We start from the raw sequence: 18,206 nt of genomic DNA, 5'->3' as shown, positions 1-18,206 counted from the left end.
GAGTTTCTTTCAGATGCCCTCAAGCATATTTTTAAAAAGGCTTGTTGTTAAGTCAAGGAATACAGAGTCAGCAGTGAAAGAGGCTTTGGGTGTGAGGAGGTGGGAGGAAGGGTAGGAACACACACACACACACACACACACACACACACACACACATGCATGTGTTTCTGTGAGTATGTGTGTGGTCTTTGCATATGCATAAACTCGTGAATTTGTGAAGAACTTCTGCTAGGCCCGGAGCTAAGTACTTTCATATACTTATTTAATTTTCACAAACCAATGAAGTAGATGCTATTACTGGCCCCATTTCAAAGATGAAGAAACTGAGTTATGGAGCTGTCAGAGCCCAAAGTCACAGCTAATAAGTGGTGTCAAGATTTGAACTTTGGTTCAATGACTTTTTTTTTTTTTTAAGCTTTATTTGACAGACAGATCACAAGTAGGCAGAGAAGCAGGCAGAGAGAGAGGAGGAAGCAGGCTCCCTGCTGAGCAGAAAACCCAATGCGGGGCTCGATCCCAGGACCCTGAGATCATGACCTGAGCCGAAGGCAGAGGCTTTAACCCACTGAGCCACCCAGGCGTCCCTGGTTCAATGACTTTTAATCAAGAAGATATATGCTATTTCTTTTACTTTACAGACACACTGGAAATAGACATGCAAGTTTCCTCTTCATATTTTTTGAATGCACATCTCTTCTCTTTACTTTTTGTGGGTAGAGATTCCCTCCTCCATCCTTCCTTTCCATAACTGGCTCACACTCTCTCTCTTTCCCTTTTTCTTGAGACACTTCCCTCTATTTTGAATCTTCTTTATCTTCTATGAGGGCTTTGGTTGTCTCTTGTCCTTTACAGTAGTCCTGCTGTTTAGTTAGTAATTAAGCCCAGTGGACTGACTTTGCCTCCAGTTTAGAGACAGAGACTTTGAGGCCCAGTGGTATATCTCATTAACCAGGATTGCATTTTTGCCAAAGGAGGTAAAAACCAGGCTGCCAGTATATCTCATTAACCAGGATTGCATTTTTGCCAAAGGAGGTAAAAACCAGGCTGCCAGTCCTAAGCCTCAAGCAAGCGATGACAGAATCACAAGAACATCACATCAGTTAGCTCTGGTGCTTGGCCAATACTGCATTTCTGGAACGCTACCAGGACGTGTCTATAGAAGTAAAAGTATCTATGTAAAAGCTAATGCTGACTTTTCCCTCCCTACCTTTTGCCCAGTCTTCTTTACATGTGCCTGTAAAGTGTTTTCTTAGCCTGAAGAATTCATTCATTCATTCATTCATTCACTCCTCATTTCATTTGATCTGTAATAATTTTTTGCGATCATTCCATTGACATTTTTCATTATGCAGTGTGAGAATTTCTTTTTATGGGTCTGTTATTGTAATGTCAGAGGCTTTGAAATTAGTTGTGTTTCTTTGATTCATAAAAACAAATGGAAATATACAATCTGGTGACAGTGAACTATTTTTCTCTCTCTTATGGCATATTCAGGGTCTATCAGAGTGAGGCCAGAGAAGCTAATTGGGCCTTAAACTTCACTTTTATGAAATTCAGCTCTGATTGTTACCTATAATGTGTTTATTCACAAAGACATTGTATTTGTGATATTAGATTGAAGTGTTACTTTGTAAGTGTACTCCTTTAAATATATGACCATATATGCAACCTGATTATTAAGGACCCTGAAAAATTGGAAATGACTCAGTTTTTCTCAATCCCTCAGGGTCTCTGGGCTTCACTGGGGGGTTGCCTTGATGAAGAGAATGCTTACATAGGCTCTTTAGGGGGTGGATCTCACCACCTTTCACGGAGGAATGGGTAGCCTCGCCTGGGCCTAAACTAATCATTCACCAAATGTAAACTTCCTGACGTGTCATCTGGAGCTTAGTTAACATTTCAGAAAATAATCAGGCATGTACTGAATCTTAATTCTACTTAAATAGCTGTGACTCCCCATTAGAAGAATTTTTCCATAAGCCACTTCCTTACTCCTGATCTAGCTGGCTTGTTTTGTTGGCAGTATTTTAAGTAAAGAGGTCTAATCTCTCTATTTCTTTTAAAGATTTTGTATATTTATTTGACAGAGAGAGATCACAAGTAGGCAGAGAGAGAAGGGGAAGCAGGCTCCCTGCTGAGCAGAGAGCCCGATGTGGGGCTCAATCCCAGGACCCCAAGACCATGCCCCAACCCACTGAGCCACCCAGGCGCCCCTCTAATCTCTTTTAATTGTCTCCGACTAACTCGTGACTCTATTACCATAAAGTTTACAACTCAGAGCTTGGTTCAAGGAACAAAAAAGAAAACAAACATTTCTACCATATTAATGGATGACTAAGGTGGAGGAAAAACTGGGTAACATTTTAGATATGTCACATATGCTCATTAATTTTCAAAATGAGTTTTTGTTCTTGAAAAAGCAAAAGTGGCTATCTCCCTACTCCTGAAAATGATTTAGTATTTTCTCATTTGGAAAGAATGGCCACAGTATTAGTTCTAAATTGCCGTTGTATAACGAAACATTTTAATGGGTTAGTTGACATTTCATTATGAAGACCTTAGTTCCAAAATAAAAGAAAAAAAAGTTAGAAAAATAGATATGGGTTTATAAAGTTAATACTGTACATATGTTTATGGAAAACACAAACTCTGTTGGTTAAGCTCTGTTGATGAAAACATGACTGCATCCCCTTGAATTTCTTAAGGCTCTCCTTAGATTTGAATAAATCAGGTTCTCTGGTCAGTTCAGTGGAAGGCAACATCAAAACTGTTGGACTTTTTAGGAATATTTTTAACTCGTGACCCCGAAATATGTAGTCATAAATGTGATATTTAATGCTATCTAGGCCTAGATTTTGAGTCAGATGCTCAGACTAATATATGCAGATTTAGTCAGTCGCCATTGTTCTGATGTACCATGCTTCGTTCACTGCATGTTCCTGTATACTTCCTGTGTAGGAGACAGTGCCTTTGGCTCCAGGTCGTGACCTTGACTGGGATGAGGAGATGGCCAAAGCACAGTCACATGACTGTGTTCCTGTTCTTTCGGAACATCCGCTGTATATTCTTTACACGTCCGGAACAACGGGGCTGCCCAAGGTATTCACGCTCTCAGGGATAAGTATCTGTGCGGTGGCCGATTTCCTGTCCACTGAGAATGTTTGATGACTGACTGAAAATGCAGACTGTGCCTGGAGGACTAGGCTTGGGTACTGTATATCTTAAAGGAATGTTGTGTTTAAATCTTGAAAAATATTAATTATACTTAATGTCAAACGCTCTGGCCCAGTCTCCTCCAGAATCTTCACATATATCAGCAAGCTGCCATTGCTTTAGTAAGCTATTAAGATGAATGGATATTTGATCAAATGTCAGTGGGTTTAATACAGTTTTATAAAACTGTGTTTTAAATTAAATATTTTTATTTTCTAAACTGAGATATAACTTTTGTAGAGTAGGGAATTGATTTTTGATCTAAGGGAATTTAATTCTTTGTTATAAATGCAAGTTTGAGAATTGACCTAGACAGTTTCAACAGCATGCAATTTATCCAGAGTATTGAACTGTGCGATTTGCAGCACCGAAGACATCCAAGGATTTTTGAATCTGCTTACATGAAAGATGTTTTCACAAAACAAAGTTAGAAGCATCAATATTTTTGAAGGTGTCAGATAACGAATAAATATCACTTTTGCCTGTATCTCCAACTAATACTGTTTCTTCGTAGAACTTCATAAAATCTGACAGTGTCATCTCCCTATTCATTTTCATTAAGGAGTTCAGTAGACATTGAATCATAAAATTTTAGTGGGGGAAGGGACTTTCACCATCACTTGCATCCTGGAGAATAGTGGCCTCTTTATGTATTCGATTTCTGTAGCATCAGAGCTCTTGAGAATATAATTTGTTAATAGTCTTAAAATAGTTGTTCCATTTGATTAGTTTTTAAAAAGAAAAATTAAGATGTTCCATAAAAAACTCACTTGCTTGTAAAAAAGGAAATATTTGGTAGGGAATATATTCTCTCTGAGGACAGAGACCGTGTTTTATTACATTTTAGTCTCCTGTTGTGCTTTGTATTACTTAACAAATTTTTGTGGAGTGCATAAATAAATAAGTAAATGCGTATACATAAATATATTTGTGTCATTGTAGAATCAAACTCTTAGGATTTCTGTAACAACTCTGGTCATCTGAAAAATATTCCTTCATGTTGATGACTATGCCTTGTTCCAGCGGTCCGAATGATCTTCTGCACCTAAACTTTAATCCTCCACCTTTTGCAATTATGCATTATGCACCAGCCATCCAGAGGCTAACTGAATGTTTGTCTGTAAAATAGAAGGGTATTCAGAAAGTTAAAATCTAATAGAAAAGTATCAACATGAGAGGAAACCCCTGACCCTGAAAACACAATATAACCTAACTAAATAAAAAAGAACCCTCCAAAAATCACTTTAGCTCCTGTAAACCTGAAGGATTCTTATGAAAACCTTTGTGACACTTCAAGATTTTAAATTACCCTGACCTTCACCATGGCCTGGATGGGGATCTTTATAGCAGGAAGAGAAGAGGAGCTTGCGACCCAGAACTGACTCAGCCAGTGTGGTAGAAATGACAGTAATGTATACAGCATCAAATTTGGAAAGTGGTGGTTCCTGGTTCCAAATAAAGAAGGATCCTAGCTTTCCCAGGTTTTGTCTGGGTCGAGAACTTCTCCTTGGAGTCCTAGATGCCCAAACTGAAGATCGTTTAAAGATTCAGTTGTTCTTCTTTTCTTCCTAATGTACCATCCTAAAGATAATCTATTTCGGATTATAGATCTCTATGTTGATTCAGCTCCCTTCAACATACGTGTATTGAGTGTTCCTTCTGTTCCAGAAGATAGGCGTGAACCACAGTCCCTTCAGTTCGGTGGGTTGAAATGTATATGAATGCAGGTGGTACAAGATAGACTGATCCTTGTTCTAAAAGGACCGCTCTCTCTCGCTCTCTCTCTCTCTCTCAGTCAGGGAAAAGGTGAGATTGAATAGTGTCTGGAGGATTACAGTCAATAAATTCAGCAAATATGACTGAGCACCCAAATATGGGTCTGGCTCTCTTTTTAGAAGTATAGCCAGGACCTAGGCATGACACAAAGAGCTATGGAATATGTGAAAAATGTTATGAAGAAAAATAAAGCAGAGTAATGGGACCCAGTGGTGGGAAGAGCCGGATAGCTGTTCCACCAAAGAGTGGTCAAAGAAAGCTCTTACAAAATGACATTTGAAGGATGAATAAAGCTTCTTCATAGCATGCCATCTCTGAAAGAAGGGTATTATAGGCAGAAAGGGTTAGCATACGCAAAGGAAGGAGTGTGCATGGAAGTTTCCAAGATGGCTAGTGCATGTGGCACAAGTGAAGAGGAGAAATAACTGAATATATAGGCAGGGGCCAGACTCTTAAATTTTAGCCAAGAAGTTTAGGTTATATTCTGTATATAAGGAATGGAGGACACTAATGCTACTTAAGCGGGAGAGAAGAGTATGAACGAAAGAAGGTAAGCCTTTGCAGCATTTTGCTGGGAAGACAGACAAGTACACAAAATGGAGGCAAAGAGATTCATTTTCAGGCTTTTAGGACTTAGGGTAGCACACTTAATTAAGAGAAATCAGATTTTGTTCAAAGATAGTGAGGCAGAGGAAGGGTCTAAGATTTGACACCAAGTACACAGGAGAATGGTTTTGAATATTTACTCAACACAGGAGGTGGTTTAGGGCCGGAGAAACTGGGAGTTTGGAAACACATTGAGTATGATGCCTCTGTGGGATGTTAATGTGGAGATGCCTAGTGAGATGTCGGAGGTGAAGGTCTGGGTCCAAGAAGTGCCTCTGGGTTGAGAGATAGAGCTTTGCGGGTCTTCAATGTAGAGTTCTGGTGTTTAAGCATGGGAGTGTGGAGGTTTTGCAAATTAAGGCATGCAGAAGGGCAAGAAAAAGTTGTCTCTCAAGGTCCCTCAGAACTATTTCCTTCATCCCTCTAGTGCACTTTAGAATTTCAATTGTTTTGAAATTATACACTCTCAACAAATCTTTATGCCACTCGTTTTATTCTACCTTATCCCTGCTAGTTTTTGTTGCTTATCTTCGTAACACTGCATGTTCTCAGAGTTCTTAGAATATATTTCACACATCTTTGACTCCACTGTGTCTCCATCCTAAAAACTGGGCCATGGTAAATCCTCAGAATATTTGTTAAATGATATTTTACTTCTCTAGTTAGTTCCCAGACTCCTCTTTATTCATAAGATTCTCATTTCACTCTCGGTAGGTATAATCAGGATTAATGGGATCTGAAATTTTAATATTTGGATTCCCAGAATAGAAGTACAGGAAAGATGAGCACACATACATTTATGAAGCGCTTCAGCATAAATTTCACGTCATCATATAATTTGTTCTCTCAATCTTTGATCTTCATGAGGAAAAATAATGTTGTGAGCCCATAAAAAATATTCTGCTTAAAAATACTCATTTCTCAGAGGCACATCGAAGACACACATAAGGCAATCTGTTCTTTGGTTAGAAGTTGCAGATCTATTTAGGGCATATTTGCATCTCTGCATCTGCCAACCCTGGATTTGTCAGGTTGCTGTAGGAGAGGTTAATCTGTCAGCTGCTGTAAATATTCCAGCAGCCACAGCTGAGCTGCTCTGCACACATTTCTGCGGTGTTGTGGGCCTCTAGCCTCTTCAGTTTGGGTGCCTGTGTTCAGGGTACTTCAAAGTACTGCCGATGGAAGAATCTCTCATCTGGATGGGGAGGGTCTTTGGGGAAGGGGAGATTTAGTGATGGTTATATGTATCTTCTTCCAGCTTGGTATTGTGAAGGGACAGTGATAATCACATACGTGCACATGCAGAAGGAACAAAAAAGTTCAGTGTCAAAGCAGAAAAGGAGAGCAGGAGAAAAGGGGAAGGAAAGCAAAGGACAGAAAGGGTTGAGAGGATTGAAACCATGAGAGGACGTCAGGCTTAGTGAAAGAAGTCAGGCAGAGGAAGACCTACGGTATGAATTCACTTACATGTGAAATCTAAAAAACGAAACAATACACAACAGAAACAGACCTATGGATACAGAGGACAATCAGATTGTTGCCAGAGAAAAGGGGCAGAAGAGATGGGCAAAACAGGAGATGGGGATAAAGAGGTATCATCTTCTAGTTAAGAGATAAGTAAGGGGCACCTGGGTGGCTCAGTGGTTTAAAGCCGCTGCCTTCAGCTCAGGTCACGATCTCAGAGTCCTGGGATCGAACCCCACATCAGGCTCTCTGCTCAGCAGGGAACCTGCTTTCTCCTCTCTCTCTGTCTGCCTCTCTGCCTACTTGTGATCTCTGTCTGTCAAATAAATAAATAAAATCTTAAAAAAAAAAAAAAGAGGGGCGCCTGGGTGGCTCAGTGGGTTAAGCCGCTGCCTTCGGCTCAGGTCATGATCTCAGGGTCCTGGGATCGAGTCCCGCATCGGGCTCTCTGCTCAGCAGGGAGCCTGCTTCCCTCTCTCTCTCTCTCTGCCTGCCTCTCCATCTACTTGTGATTTCTCTCTGTCAAATATATACATAAAAAAAAAAAGAAATAAGTAAGACACAGGGATACAATGTATAGACTATAAGGAATATGGTTAGCAATATGTAACAACTTTGTATGGTGAAAGATAGTAGCTAGATTTATCATGGTGATCACTTCCTAATGTACACGAATATTGAATCACTATGTTGTACACATGAAACTAATACAATATTGTATGTCAAGCGGACTTCAAGAGGAGAAAGAACAAGCAAGCAAGCAAGCAGCAAGGAAGCTGAATGGATAAAGAAGATGTGGTCCATATATACAATGGAATATTAGTCAGCCGTCAGAAAGAATGAACACCCACCGTTTGCATCAACATGGATGGAACTGGAGGGGATAATGCTAAGTGAAATAAGTCAAGCAGAGAAAGACAATTATCCTATGGCTTCACTCATATGTGGAATGTAAGGAATAACGCAGAGGACCGCAAGGGAAAGGAGGGAAAATTGAATGGGAAGAAATCAGAGAGGGAGACAAACCACGAGAGATGCTGGACTCTGATAAGCACTGGGTGTTAGACGCAACTAAGGAATCATTGAACACTACTTCAAAAACTAATGAGGTACTATATGCTGGCTAACTGAATAGAATAAAAAAAATTTCTGAAGAAAGACAAGAAAGAAGCAAACGAACAAAAAAGAGAAGAAAGCATGATGGGAAAGTGGTAGGCTTTTGGTCCTGATGTGCATTTACAGAATTTATGTCACCTTTATTCCGACATGTTAGGTGACATTCATATTTCCTACCCTAGAACAAAAAAATAGGAGAAAGTCAAATAAAAAAGCAGTGAACTTTTTTTTTTTTAAATCTGTGGTACAGTGAAAATGCTGAACTCACTATACCTTTGCCTCTTATCTCACAGTTGTTCAGATCAATAAAAATTATATTGCTGCTAAAGTGTCCTCTGTAGAGGCAGCTTCAGAGGCATTCGAAAGCCTGTAGCAAGAGATTTTATGTTTGATGCACTGTCCCAAATGGAACTACCCCATTTCTGCTAATAAGATTCACTGAGTTCTACAAGTTTCAAAGCTTTCTCCTGAACAAAGAAGACTATTTAAAACAGGAATTGTATTTTTCTTACATGTGCTTATTCACTCAATGTTCACATATTCAGTCAACAAATCGACTACAGGCCTCGTCCATGGCAGTGACCCTGCTGAAGATGAAGAGCCATACTCAGAATAGGAGGAAAGACATAGCCCTCGATCAGGCTGTTCACTTCGAAGATGTTTGCTGGCCTGGGAGCCAGGGAAGAATCAGGAGAGACACTTAAACTGTAATATTGGGGACAACTTCTTAGACGAGGTGGCACTTTCATGATGTCTTTAAGTACTTCTGTGATGAAGTAGGAGCTAACCAGGTTCAGGGAAGAGGTGGGGGTGGTGGTTCATTCTAGAAAGAGGGGATATCAACTGTAAAGCCATTACAAGAACCAGATTATTGTTGATCTGTTGGATTTTTAAGTAATCAGAACTGTATCTTTTATATCTCAATTCACTTAATCCCAATCATCTCATAATGGATTTCTTTTACTTAGGTAAAATATTTCTTTACCCTTTCTTCTTTTTTTCCCCTCAGCTTGTCAGGCCAAATTGAAACATGCATGAGCACACACATAAACGTATATATTTACACATATATGCGGGAATAAATACATATGGACGTAACTATGCATATTTGTTTTGTATAAGCCTGTTGCAGAGTAAGATGACAGAGGGTATCAACTTAGAAAGTATGAAATTTTGTTGAGTACTTCAAACTTCACTTCCTTGAATATTTTAAGATTTGCTTTTTAGATTTCTATAGATCAACTAAGGAAAAAAAAACACATTTTTAGGATGAAGAATTTAAGCTCTCAATCTTATCACACTCAGTCTTCTTCTTCTGCTAAACCCATACTGTTTTGTATTTTTCCTAAGTGTGGCAACCCAAACTGCATACCACACTTGATGCTGACATGTTTTCTTTCCTATTTTATGTTTTACTTTAATGGCCCTATTCATGATATTTTGTGGTTTTCCTTGTTTTCAAAGGCAGCTCATTAAGCTGGAAACTATAAGGACCATCTGTGATGATTCTGTGGTCCTATTCATGGGTGACTAATAAACATCCTTTAATTTTACCTGTGTGGATTGAAGTTTTAAAATGCTTATATACATTAAACATGTAATGTTATTGTCATCATTTTGCATGTTTTAAAAAGCCCCTCTACGTTGTTTCCTTTTGCATTTTTTTTTCAGATTTTATTTATTTATTTGACAGAGATCTGTCAGACAGACAGACAGAGAGGCAGGCAGAGAGAGAGAGAGAGTGGGGGGAGCAGGCTCCCTACTGAGCAGAGAGCTCTATGTGGGGCTCGATCCCACGGCCCTGGGATCATGACCTGAGCCGAAGGCAGAGGCTTTAACCCACTGAACCAGCCAGGTGCCCCCCTTTTGCATTTCTGAGATAGAATTCACATTTATGTATTTATTTAGGGTGTAGAGTGTTATTCCCATCTGGAAATTTTTCAAGTTCCTCAGAAGACATTAAGTGTTATGGCTAATACTACAAATACCAGAACAGTATTTTGGCAGGTTACAGGGCTTTTCTGACAATATATTAGTTCATCCAATGTTTTTATTTTTAAGGTAGGTAGAGTATAAGTACATAAGTATAAGTACATAAGGAAAGTAATAACAGATATTCAAAAGTGTAAAATGCAGCATGCTTGGGTTTTAGGAGTAAGTGCTGACATTAAGTGTTTTTACCTCATACTCAAGATTTCAAATTTTTTTTAAATGATTTTATTTATTTGTCAGAGAGAGAGAGACTGAAGTGGGGAGAGAGAGAGAGAGCGTGCAATCAGAGGGAGAGTCAGGCAGAGGTAGAAGCAGGTTCTCCGTTAAGCAAGGAGCCAGATGCGGGACTCCATCCGAGAACGCTGGGATCATGACCTAAGCTGAAGGCAGATGCTTAACCGACTGAGCCACCTAGGTACTCCTGATATGTTCTTTTTTTTAGAAAATATTTCATTTATTTATTTGACAGAAAGGGAGAGCACAATCAGAGGGAGAAGCAGGCTCTCCGCCGAGCAGGGAGCCCAATGCAGGACTCGATCCCAGGACCCTGGGATTATGACCTGAACTGAAGGCAGACACTTAACTGACTGAGCTACCCAGGCACCCTCCTTAAATATGTTTTAAAAGAGTTTTTATTTTCTGATTTATTTTGATTATTAGAATATAATGATTTCATTTTTGAGCATGATTTATGTGTTTTCATTGGCTGAACAATGTTTCTCTTACATTTTAATTATCATTACTTGGAAAATGTGATTATAAATAAGAAATGAAAAAGCTTTATCTTATTTTTTAGTCACATATTAATATTACAATAAAGAAATTCTCTTTTTCAACCTAATCTTTTCATTTTTATTTTACTTTCAAACTTGCTATGAAAGATCTACATGAAGATGTAGAATGGAATTATGCAGGGTTTTTTTCCTACACCATATCAAATACTCAGAAAATTGATAATTATTACCCAGATATTTTGGAGGCAAAGACCAAGTTTCAGATCTATTACCTAGATTAATGAATGGTAAAATAATACTTAATAGAAATTTTTATACTCATCCTTAAAAAAATAAAAATAAGTGGATACCAAAGACCAATGAAAAACAGACACCATGGCTTTTCTCTATAGGCTCCATTTTAATTGTTTTTCATAAGAATCTTTGATGGCAACGTTTAGTCGTTTTGACATTTGTAGCTTTTGGGTGGTATTAGCATGGGGAAAAATGAAAAGCAATAATTGCTAGAACTAAGGAAATATTTTTGTTAATAAGATTTAATAAATTAAATTATAGATACTTTATAATTTTAAATGCCTAATCATTCATGGTCTCATTCTTAAATCCCACTTTTTGGGGCATCAAATGGATGCACTCACCATTTTCTGGGGAAAGGAGCATCAGGTAGTATCCTCTAAAGAAGGGTGTAGGATAAAGTCTACTTGGGAATTAAATAGAAATTTGATAGCTTATTTCTTTAAGTTATCTTTTTAGTTTTACAAATGAATTACTGCTCATTTTTGGTTTTTTCTTGCCTTTTCTTCCTTTTTATCATTCTCAGTGGATTCATCTTACCTTCTATACCGTATAATCTAAAAATGTACCCAGTTATAGTAATACTTAGAATTATTGATAACAATGAGCTAGCTCTAAATGCAGGGACTGGTAGATGGAGAGAAAATTCTGAAACATATTAAATGAAATCATTACTGACATTACTTATCACTGTCTACCCTAGTATATAGATAGCATATTATCCATGAAAAAAAGCTTCACTTTTTCCTCTCTACAAAATGAATAAAAAATTTGCAAGTTGATGACTATCAAATTCCTCAAGGTATTGAATCATAAGAAAAGATCTCAATAAAACAAACTAATGAGTGAAGTTCATGGAGGACAGAACAGAATATCCCCAGAAAAGAACTGCTGCTCAGTTTACATGGGAGAATGTATGTGGAAACCTACTGGCAGGGACTAAGGATTTCTAATACTCCAGTGATGATGGAGAAGCCAGCTGCATGTGAACCATTTCACGCAACATAGTAAGTAGCTGTCTGATGCCAAGGAAGCTGCGTGAGACATTCGCCAAGAGACTAGCTGTTTCTGCACGTAGATAAAATGTGTTCTCCAGCTGGATACCTCTGTTTTATTAGTGGTACCTGAGGAGAGCAGCAACTTTAGTAACTAATGGAAAGTCAGTTTGTTTTTCATTTCTCTGATTCATGTACGCATGTTAAAGCTTCTGAGTTATGCCAGAAGGTTCTAACTGGTAGTACATGTATTAATTAGGGCCATGTTTGCCTTTAGGTAGAGTAATTATTTTCTGCACAGAGGAATAATAATTGCTCTTCTAAAAGAAGCTTCAAAGTTCATGTGAGTGAAATATAGCTTGTTTTTTTAGAAAGCATTCATGTGATCATTCTGAATATTCACATGGTTAAGCCTTTTTAAGCCAATGTTGATTAATGTTTATAGTGAAGCAATAAATGCAATTATTAAATTTATCATCAGCTTTTATTTATGGTGACTCTTGTGCCAGTGTTCAAATATCAATCTTGTATGAAAGTTGAATGTGTTCCATATCATGGAAAGCTGCTAGAAACTGGCCCATGAAGGCTGTAATACTGTGATGTAGCAATCCCTACTTTTTGCCCCACGTGCAATATAAGGCAAATCTGTCAGCCTTAGATCGCACCCAGGAGGATTGCTTTGTCAGAATTGCAGAATTCATCATTAAAGAATTGTTTAGCTCTAATACTATACTAGCACAATCCCCAGTATAGCATTGTAATGAGGCTCCTGTTAGAATATGACTTTGTTTCCTCTGAGCATCCTATTGTTATGTAATATGAAGGGATCGCCATCCTTACGTTAGCCTGTGTTTGAAGGACACAATTCCCTTTGACTTTTCTGTGCACCTAATTTTGAGAGTTTCCTTTTTTTTTTTTTTGAAAAGATTTTATTTATTTATTAGGGAAGGACAGAGAGAGAGAGAGAGCTTGAGGAGGGTAGGGTCAGAGGGAGAAGCAGACTCCACGCTGAACAAGGACCCTGAATTTGGGACTTGATCCCAATCCCGGGATTCCAGGATCATGACCCAAGCCAAAGGCCATTATTTAATCAACTGAGCCACCCAAGCACCTGAGAGTTTCCATTTTAGTTCAGGAAAAATATCTGTAAATGTAATGTTGTTAATTTATGTTACCCTGGAAAAAATATTTATTTCATGTGATTCTGTGAGGTCATTAAGTTTTCTTTAGAAAGTCAAGACTGGTCTGGATTCTGTAAGTACACTGATAGAGACCAATTTTTCTGTGTTTATGATTGAGAGAGCCAAATAAATATTTATGTAAATACAATTATATGAAAGCCAAAGTAGTATGTAGTTAATAGAATATAAGATAATTTAAACAGGGGTGCCTGGGTGGCTCAGTGGGTTAAAGCCTCTGCCTTCGGCTCAGGTCATGATCCCAGGGTTCTGGGATCGAGCCCCACATCGGGCTCTCTGCTCAGTGGGGAGCCTGCTTCCCTTCCTCTCTCTCTGCCTTCCTCTCTGCCTACTTGTGATCTCTCTCTCTGTCAAATAAATAAATAAAATCTTTAAAAAAATGATCTAAACAGGAACTCTTTAAGATGGATAATGTGAAAGCAAAGAATCTTTGAACCCATTGGTTGGTGATGTTAACTTCACGTTTTCTGACCTTCAGGGTGTCGTGAGACCCACGGGGGGATACGCTGTGATGCTAAACTGGACGATGTCTTCTATCTATGGACTTAAACCTGGAGAGGTAATCATGGTTTTAAATTCATGAGACAGCACATTTCCCTGGTGAACATGTATGTATTTTATTATTTCTTATTTTTTAGGTGTGGTGGGCAGCCTCTGACTTAGGCTGGGTTGTCGGACATTCCTATATCTGTTATGGACCCCTTCTACATGGGAACACAACAGTTCTGTATGAGGTAATAAAATGAAATTAATACCACCTAAAGATAATTATTTTTTACTGAAACTTTTAAAGAAATAGTGTCTAAGTGGGAACATAAAAATTTGGATTGGGGGCAGGAGACTTTTTTTTTTTTTTTTTATATAGTCTTCCAGTTAAAAATATGATTTCAAAAAGAGAAAGGGACACAGAAAATAATAGCCACTATTTAAATTGTGTGAATAAAACCAGTAAAAGTTATATTATGAAAAACATATACTAATCAGCTTGATCTCTATCCCGAAAGGATTTCTAGAAAGTATTGTACCAAAGTTATTGCAATAGGATAAAAGGGTTTTTAAAAAATAATCATTCCCTTTGAAGTAAACAAAATAAACCTCCATACAGAATACTTATATTGAACTGTGGTATGGGTAACATAAACGTAACAGAGCTGAAGATGCCATTCTAAGTATTTATATTTGAAAGTATTAGGCTGCCTGTAGAGCTGAAGAATATATTGTTCTTGCGCATTTACCATCAGCCTTTTATTATTTTTTTAGTTTATTGAAACAAATAAAAGGGGCTCAGTTGTTTGTCTTTATCCTGGAAAGATGTGCTCAAGAAAAGTAGATACTTTATAAGTATTTTTATGTAAAGGATTAAATATAATAACTACATTCTAAAACCCTTTATCTGCACTCTGGTTCTTTAATACACTGTGTAAACATCCTCTATTCTTTCTGATAATAAAACAAAGCTTTTTAGACCTTTGCCCACTTCTAGCTATCCCATCTTTATTTTATTCTCCACCAGGCTCCTTGCAAAAAGTACCAAATCCACACTGTGTGAATTTCATATTCTTCTACTTGCTTTTTATCCCACTGTGGTGCAATTCCTGTCGACATTACTTCCTAGAATCTGCCGCAGCAGAGGTCAACATTGACTTCATAAGTGACCAAGTCAAAAGGTCTTCAGTCTGATTTTCTTTTCACTCTCTCAGTGCATCAGCCACGCTGTTTCCTGCAAGTAATTCTCTCTCCTCTTGAGCTCCATGCCCTCTTGCTGTTGTACTGTTTCTTTTTTCTGGCATAACTTTTCCTGTGTCTTTCCTTACCTGGTTAATTCCTAATATGCTTGAAGACTCTGCTTAGATGTTACCATCTTGTCAGTTTCCTCATACAGCCTTTGGTTTTGTTTCGTGCCTTTTCTGTGGTTCCAGCTGCCCCCTGAGCATATGTCTATCGCTGATCACTGAGCCGAGCATAGTGCTTTGATATTATCCGTTTATATCTAGTAGAGCGTGAGACCCTCCAAAACCAGTCTTGCAGCACAGTGCATAGCACACCCTAAATGCAATGAATTCTCATGAAACCACATTGAGCTCCACTGCTCTGTTCTTCTCTCTCAGGCAGCTTGACCTCCTTTCCTCTCTCAGTTTCTCTTATTTTGGTCCTAAACATTAGGGTTTATAAGGGTGTTATTTTTAGTCTTCTTTTCTCATTCTGCTTATATTTTGGGGGTAATCTTCCTGCAGCTGGATTTGAGTAGTACTAATTAAACCAAGGTTTCCAACTACTCCTGTCTATATCAGAGCTTCCTGATGAGCACCAACGTACTGGTAGCCCATCTTTGGATGGTGCGTATGCACCTTATGGCCAAGATGATGTGAACTGAACTCACCATCTCCATGCTTCCCTGCAAGCATGAGGAACCATCTCCATGCTACCTCATTTTCTTTCCACGTACTTTCCATGTACTCTGTAGTTTTGTTAATTTTACCTGCATCTACCTAGTCCTTGAAACTAAGAATTAAGGAGTGATTCAGATTTCATGATCTTTACATATCACACCCTATCACTCATTATACTTTGTTGAATTTATGTTTTAGTACCTTTCGAAAGTGTTCTCTCTCTTCCCTGCCTCCTGCCATATATTCAAAGCTGATATTCAGCCAATGTGCAGAAGTATGTCATTTACTGATATATATTCTGTGTTTGGCTTCTGATCTGACTTGCGCCTGTGCTCTCCAGTTGTATATTTCAGGTTTTCATCTGATAATTAGTCTATTGCACATTCTAACAGGTGTTTCTGCCTTTAAATGCCCTTCCAGGATACCTCTATTCTACCTCCAATTTCTGAGCTTTCCCCATTTATAATTATCTGTCTAAAATGCAAAAGCCAACGTAGAACTTGTTGCCTAATATCCTTCAAAGGATTGAGTTCTGCTTTTGCAAAGATGAAAATGACTTTTCTCTATTCCTCCTTCCAATTAGAACTAAAAGTCACAAGCATGTCTAGAACATGAAAAGACAGAAAGGTGGACAGAAGAAGGGAAACTAGTTTTAGGGATCTTGGGACCCAAGGATCAACATGGTGCTAAGACCCCAGGTTTTATTTTTCCTGCGTGTATCCTAGATTTCTGCTGAACACAGAAATGCCAATGATAACAACAAAAAAACTAACCCAAAACTAAACCAAACACACAGAGAGAGAGAGAGAGAGAAGGAAAAAAGAAATACAATCTCTTAAGCCAAAGGAGTAGGAAAGGGACAACCTAAGTAAAACATAAAACTTTAGAAGGCTCTACTCTAGGAAAACACCACAGAAAAATCCACGCTGTCTCTCCCCGCCGCCCACCAACAACAAAAGCTGAGTTTAGACTTCTGCATTTGTCGAGCTATAAGGAGGAACAGTAACCCTCCATCTTCCCATAGGGGTGTCAGAGAAGTTTGACTAGGGAGCCAAGACTTCTATCCCTGCCTAGTAGTAATGAGGACCCCCCTCAAACTTGCAAGGACAGATAAGCCCTTAAGGGTCTGGACTTAGACCTCCACCCACCAATAATGAGGTACCCCTCTTACTCCCTATTGGGATGGTTGTCAGAGGAGGCCATGCAGGGAGCAGTAACAGGGCACATTTACCTCCCTAGATCAGGGAGTTATCAGTGGAAGCCTACTGTTGGAAGTGGAACCCAGCCAGCAGCAGTGAGAAGCATTCTCCCAGTTGGGTATCAGTGGAGGCCAAACGAAGTATCTGGATTTCTAACCCCTCCTGTCCCTTCCTCGATGGAGTGAAATTAAAGTAAAGCCATCTGCGACAAAAGATGTCCACACGAGCCAGTCTCCTATTATAATATATACAATATCCAAGCTTTGATGAAAAAAAAATTACCCCTCATTTCAAGAACTAGAATGACCTCAAGCTGATGAAAAAAATAATTGATAGAGACCAACACTGAGGTGGCAGAGATGTTAGAATTATCTGACAAAGATTTTAAAGGAGGCATGATAAAAGTGCTTCCATATGTGATTTGAGCATTCTTGAGAGAAATGGAAAAATAGTCACAATAAAGGTATGGAAATTATAAAGGGCGGCCATATGGAAGAAAATTACAATAACCAAAATTAAAACTCATTGGATGGGGTGGGTGAAATAGGTGAAGGGGATTTAGAGGTACAGACTTCCAGTAGTCAAAGAAATAAGTCACAGAGAAGAAAAGTACAACATAAGGAATATAGTCAATAATATTGCAATAATGTATCATGGCAGATGGTACATGAGTGCACTTCTCGTGGTAAGGATCATGTCATGTATAAACTTGTCAGATCACTGTGTTGTACACCTGAAGCTAATATAACACATTGTATGTCACCTATAATTCAATAATAAATTAAAAAGAAAAAAAGCCCAATGGATGGCCTCAATATGAGAATGAAGGGGGCAGAGGAAAGAATCCGTGAACTGGAAGAACAATAGAAATTACCAGTCTGAACAAGAGAAGAGAATAGCTGAAAAGAAAAATTAGCAGAGCCTCAGGGACATGTGGAATGATAACACAAGATCTAGCGTTTTTGACATCAGAGTCATGCAAGGGGAGGAGAAAGAGAGGGGCCGAAAAAGCACTGAAAAAAAAAAAAAAAGAAAGAAAAAATTTTCAGCTTCTTAAGTTTAGCCAAAAACATGCATCTTTTGATTCAAGAAACTGGGTAAACTTCCAAATGGTTAATCTATGGAAATACATGTGTGCGCGCGTGCGCGTGCACACACACACACACACATACACACACACCATAAACTTCTGAAAGCTAAAGACAAAAAGTCATCTTGAGACTTGGGA

At 38.5% G+C, this 18,206-nt stretch overlaps 1 protein-coding gene across 2 annotated transcripts in view; it reads left to right on the top strand.

Annotated features, from left to right (window-relative positions):
• ACSS3 (acyl-CoA synthetase short chain family member 3) overlaps positions 1–18,206 on the top strand; it is a 153,407-nt gene that overhangs the window by 53,109 nt on the left and 82,092 nt on the right. For both annotated transcript variants that reach the window (XM_032346903.1, XM_032346904.1), the window contains exons 5-7: positions 2,959–3,099; positions 13,868–13,948; positions 14,028–14,123. In XM_032346903.1, coding sequence (XP_032202794.1) covers positions 2,959–3,099; positions 13,868–13,948; positions 14,028–14,123 — 318 coding nt within the window. The remainder of the gene's footprint in view (positions 1–2,958; positions 3,100–13,867; positions 13,949–14,027; positions 14,124–18,206) is intronic.

The sequence above is a fragment of the Mustela erminea genome, chromosome 6, assembly GCF_009829155.1.
Source record: "Mustela erminea isolate mMusErm1 chromosome 6, mMusErm1.Pri, whole genome shotgun sequence".
NCBI lineage: Eukaryota > Metazoa > Chordata > Mammalia > Carnivora > Mustelidae > Mustela > Mustela erminea.
The sequence above is the reverse complement of the archived record's forward strand: the minus strand, read 5'-3'. Positions and strand labels throughout refer to the sequence as shown.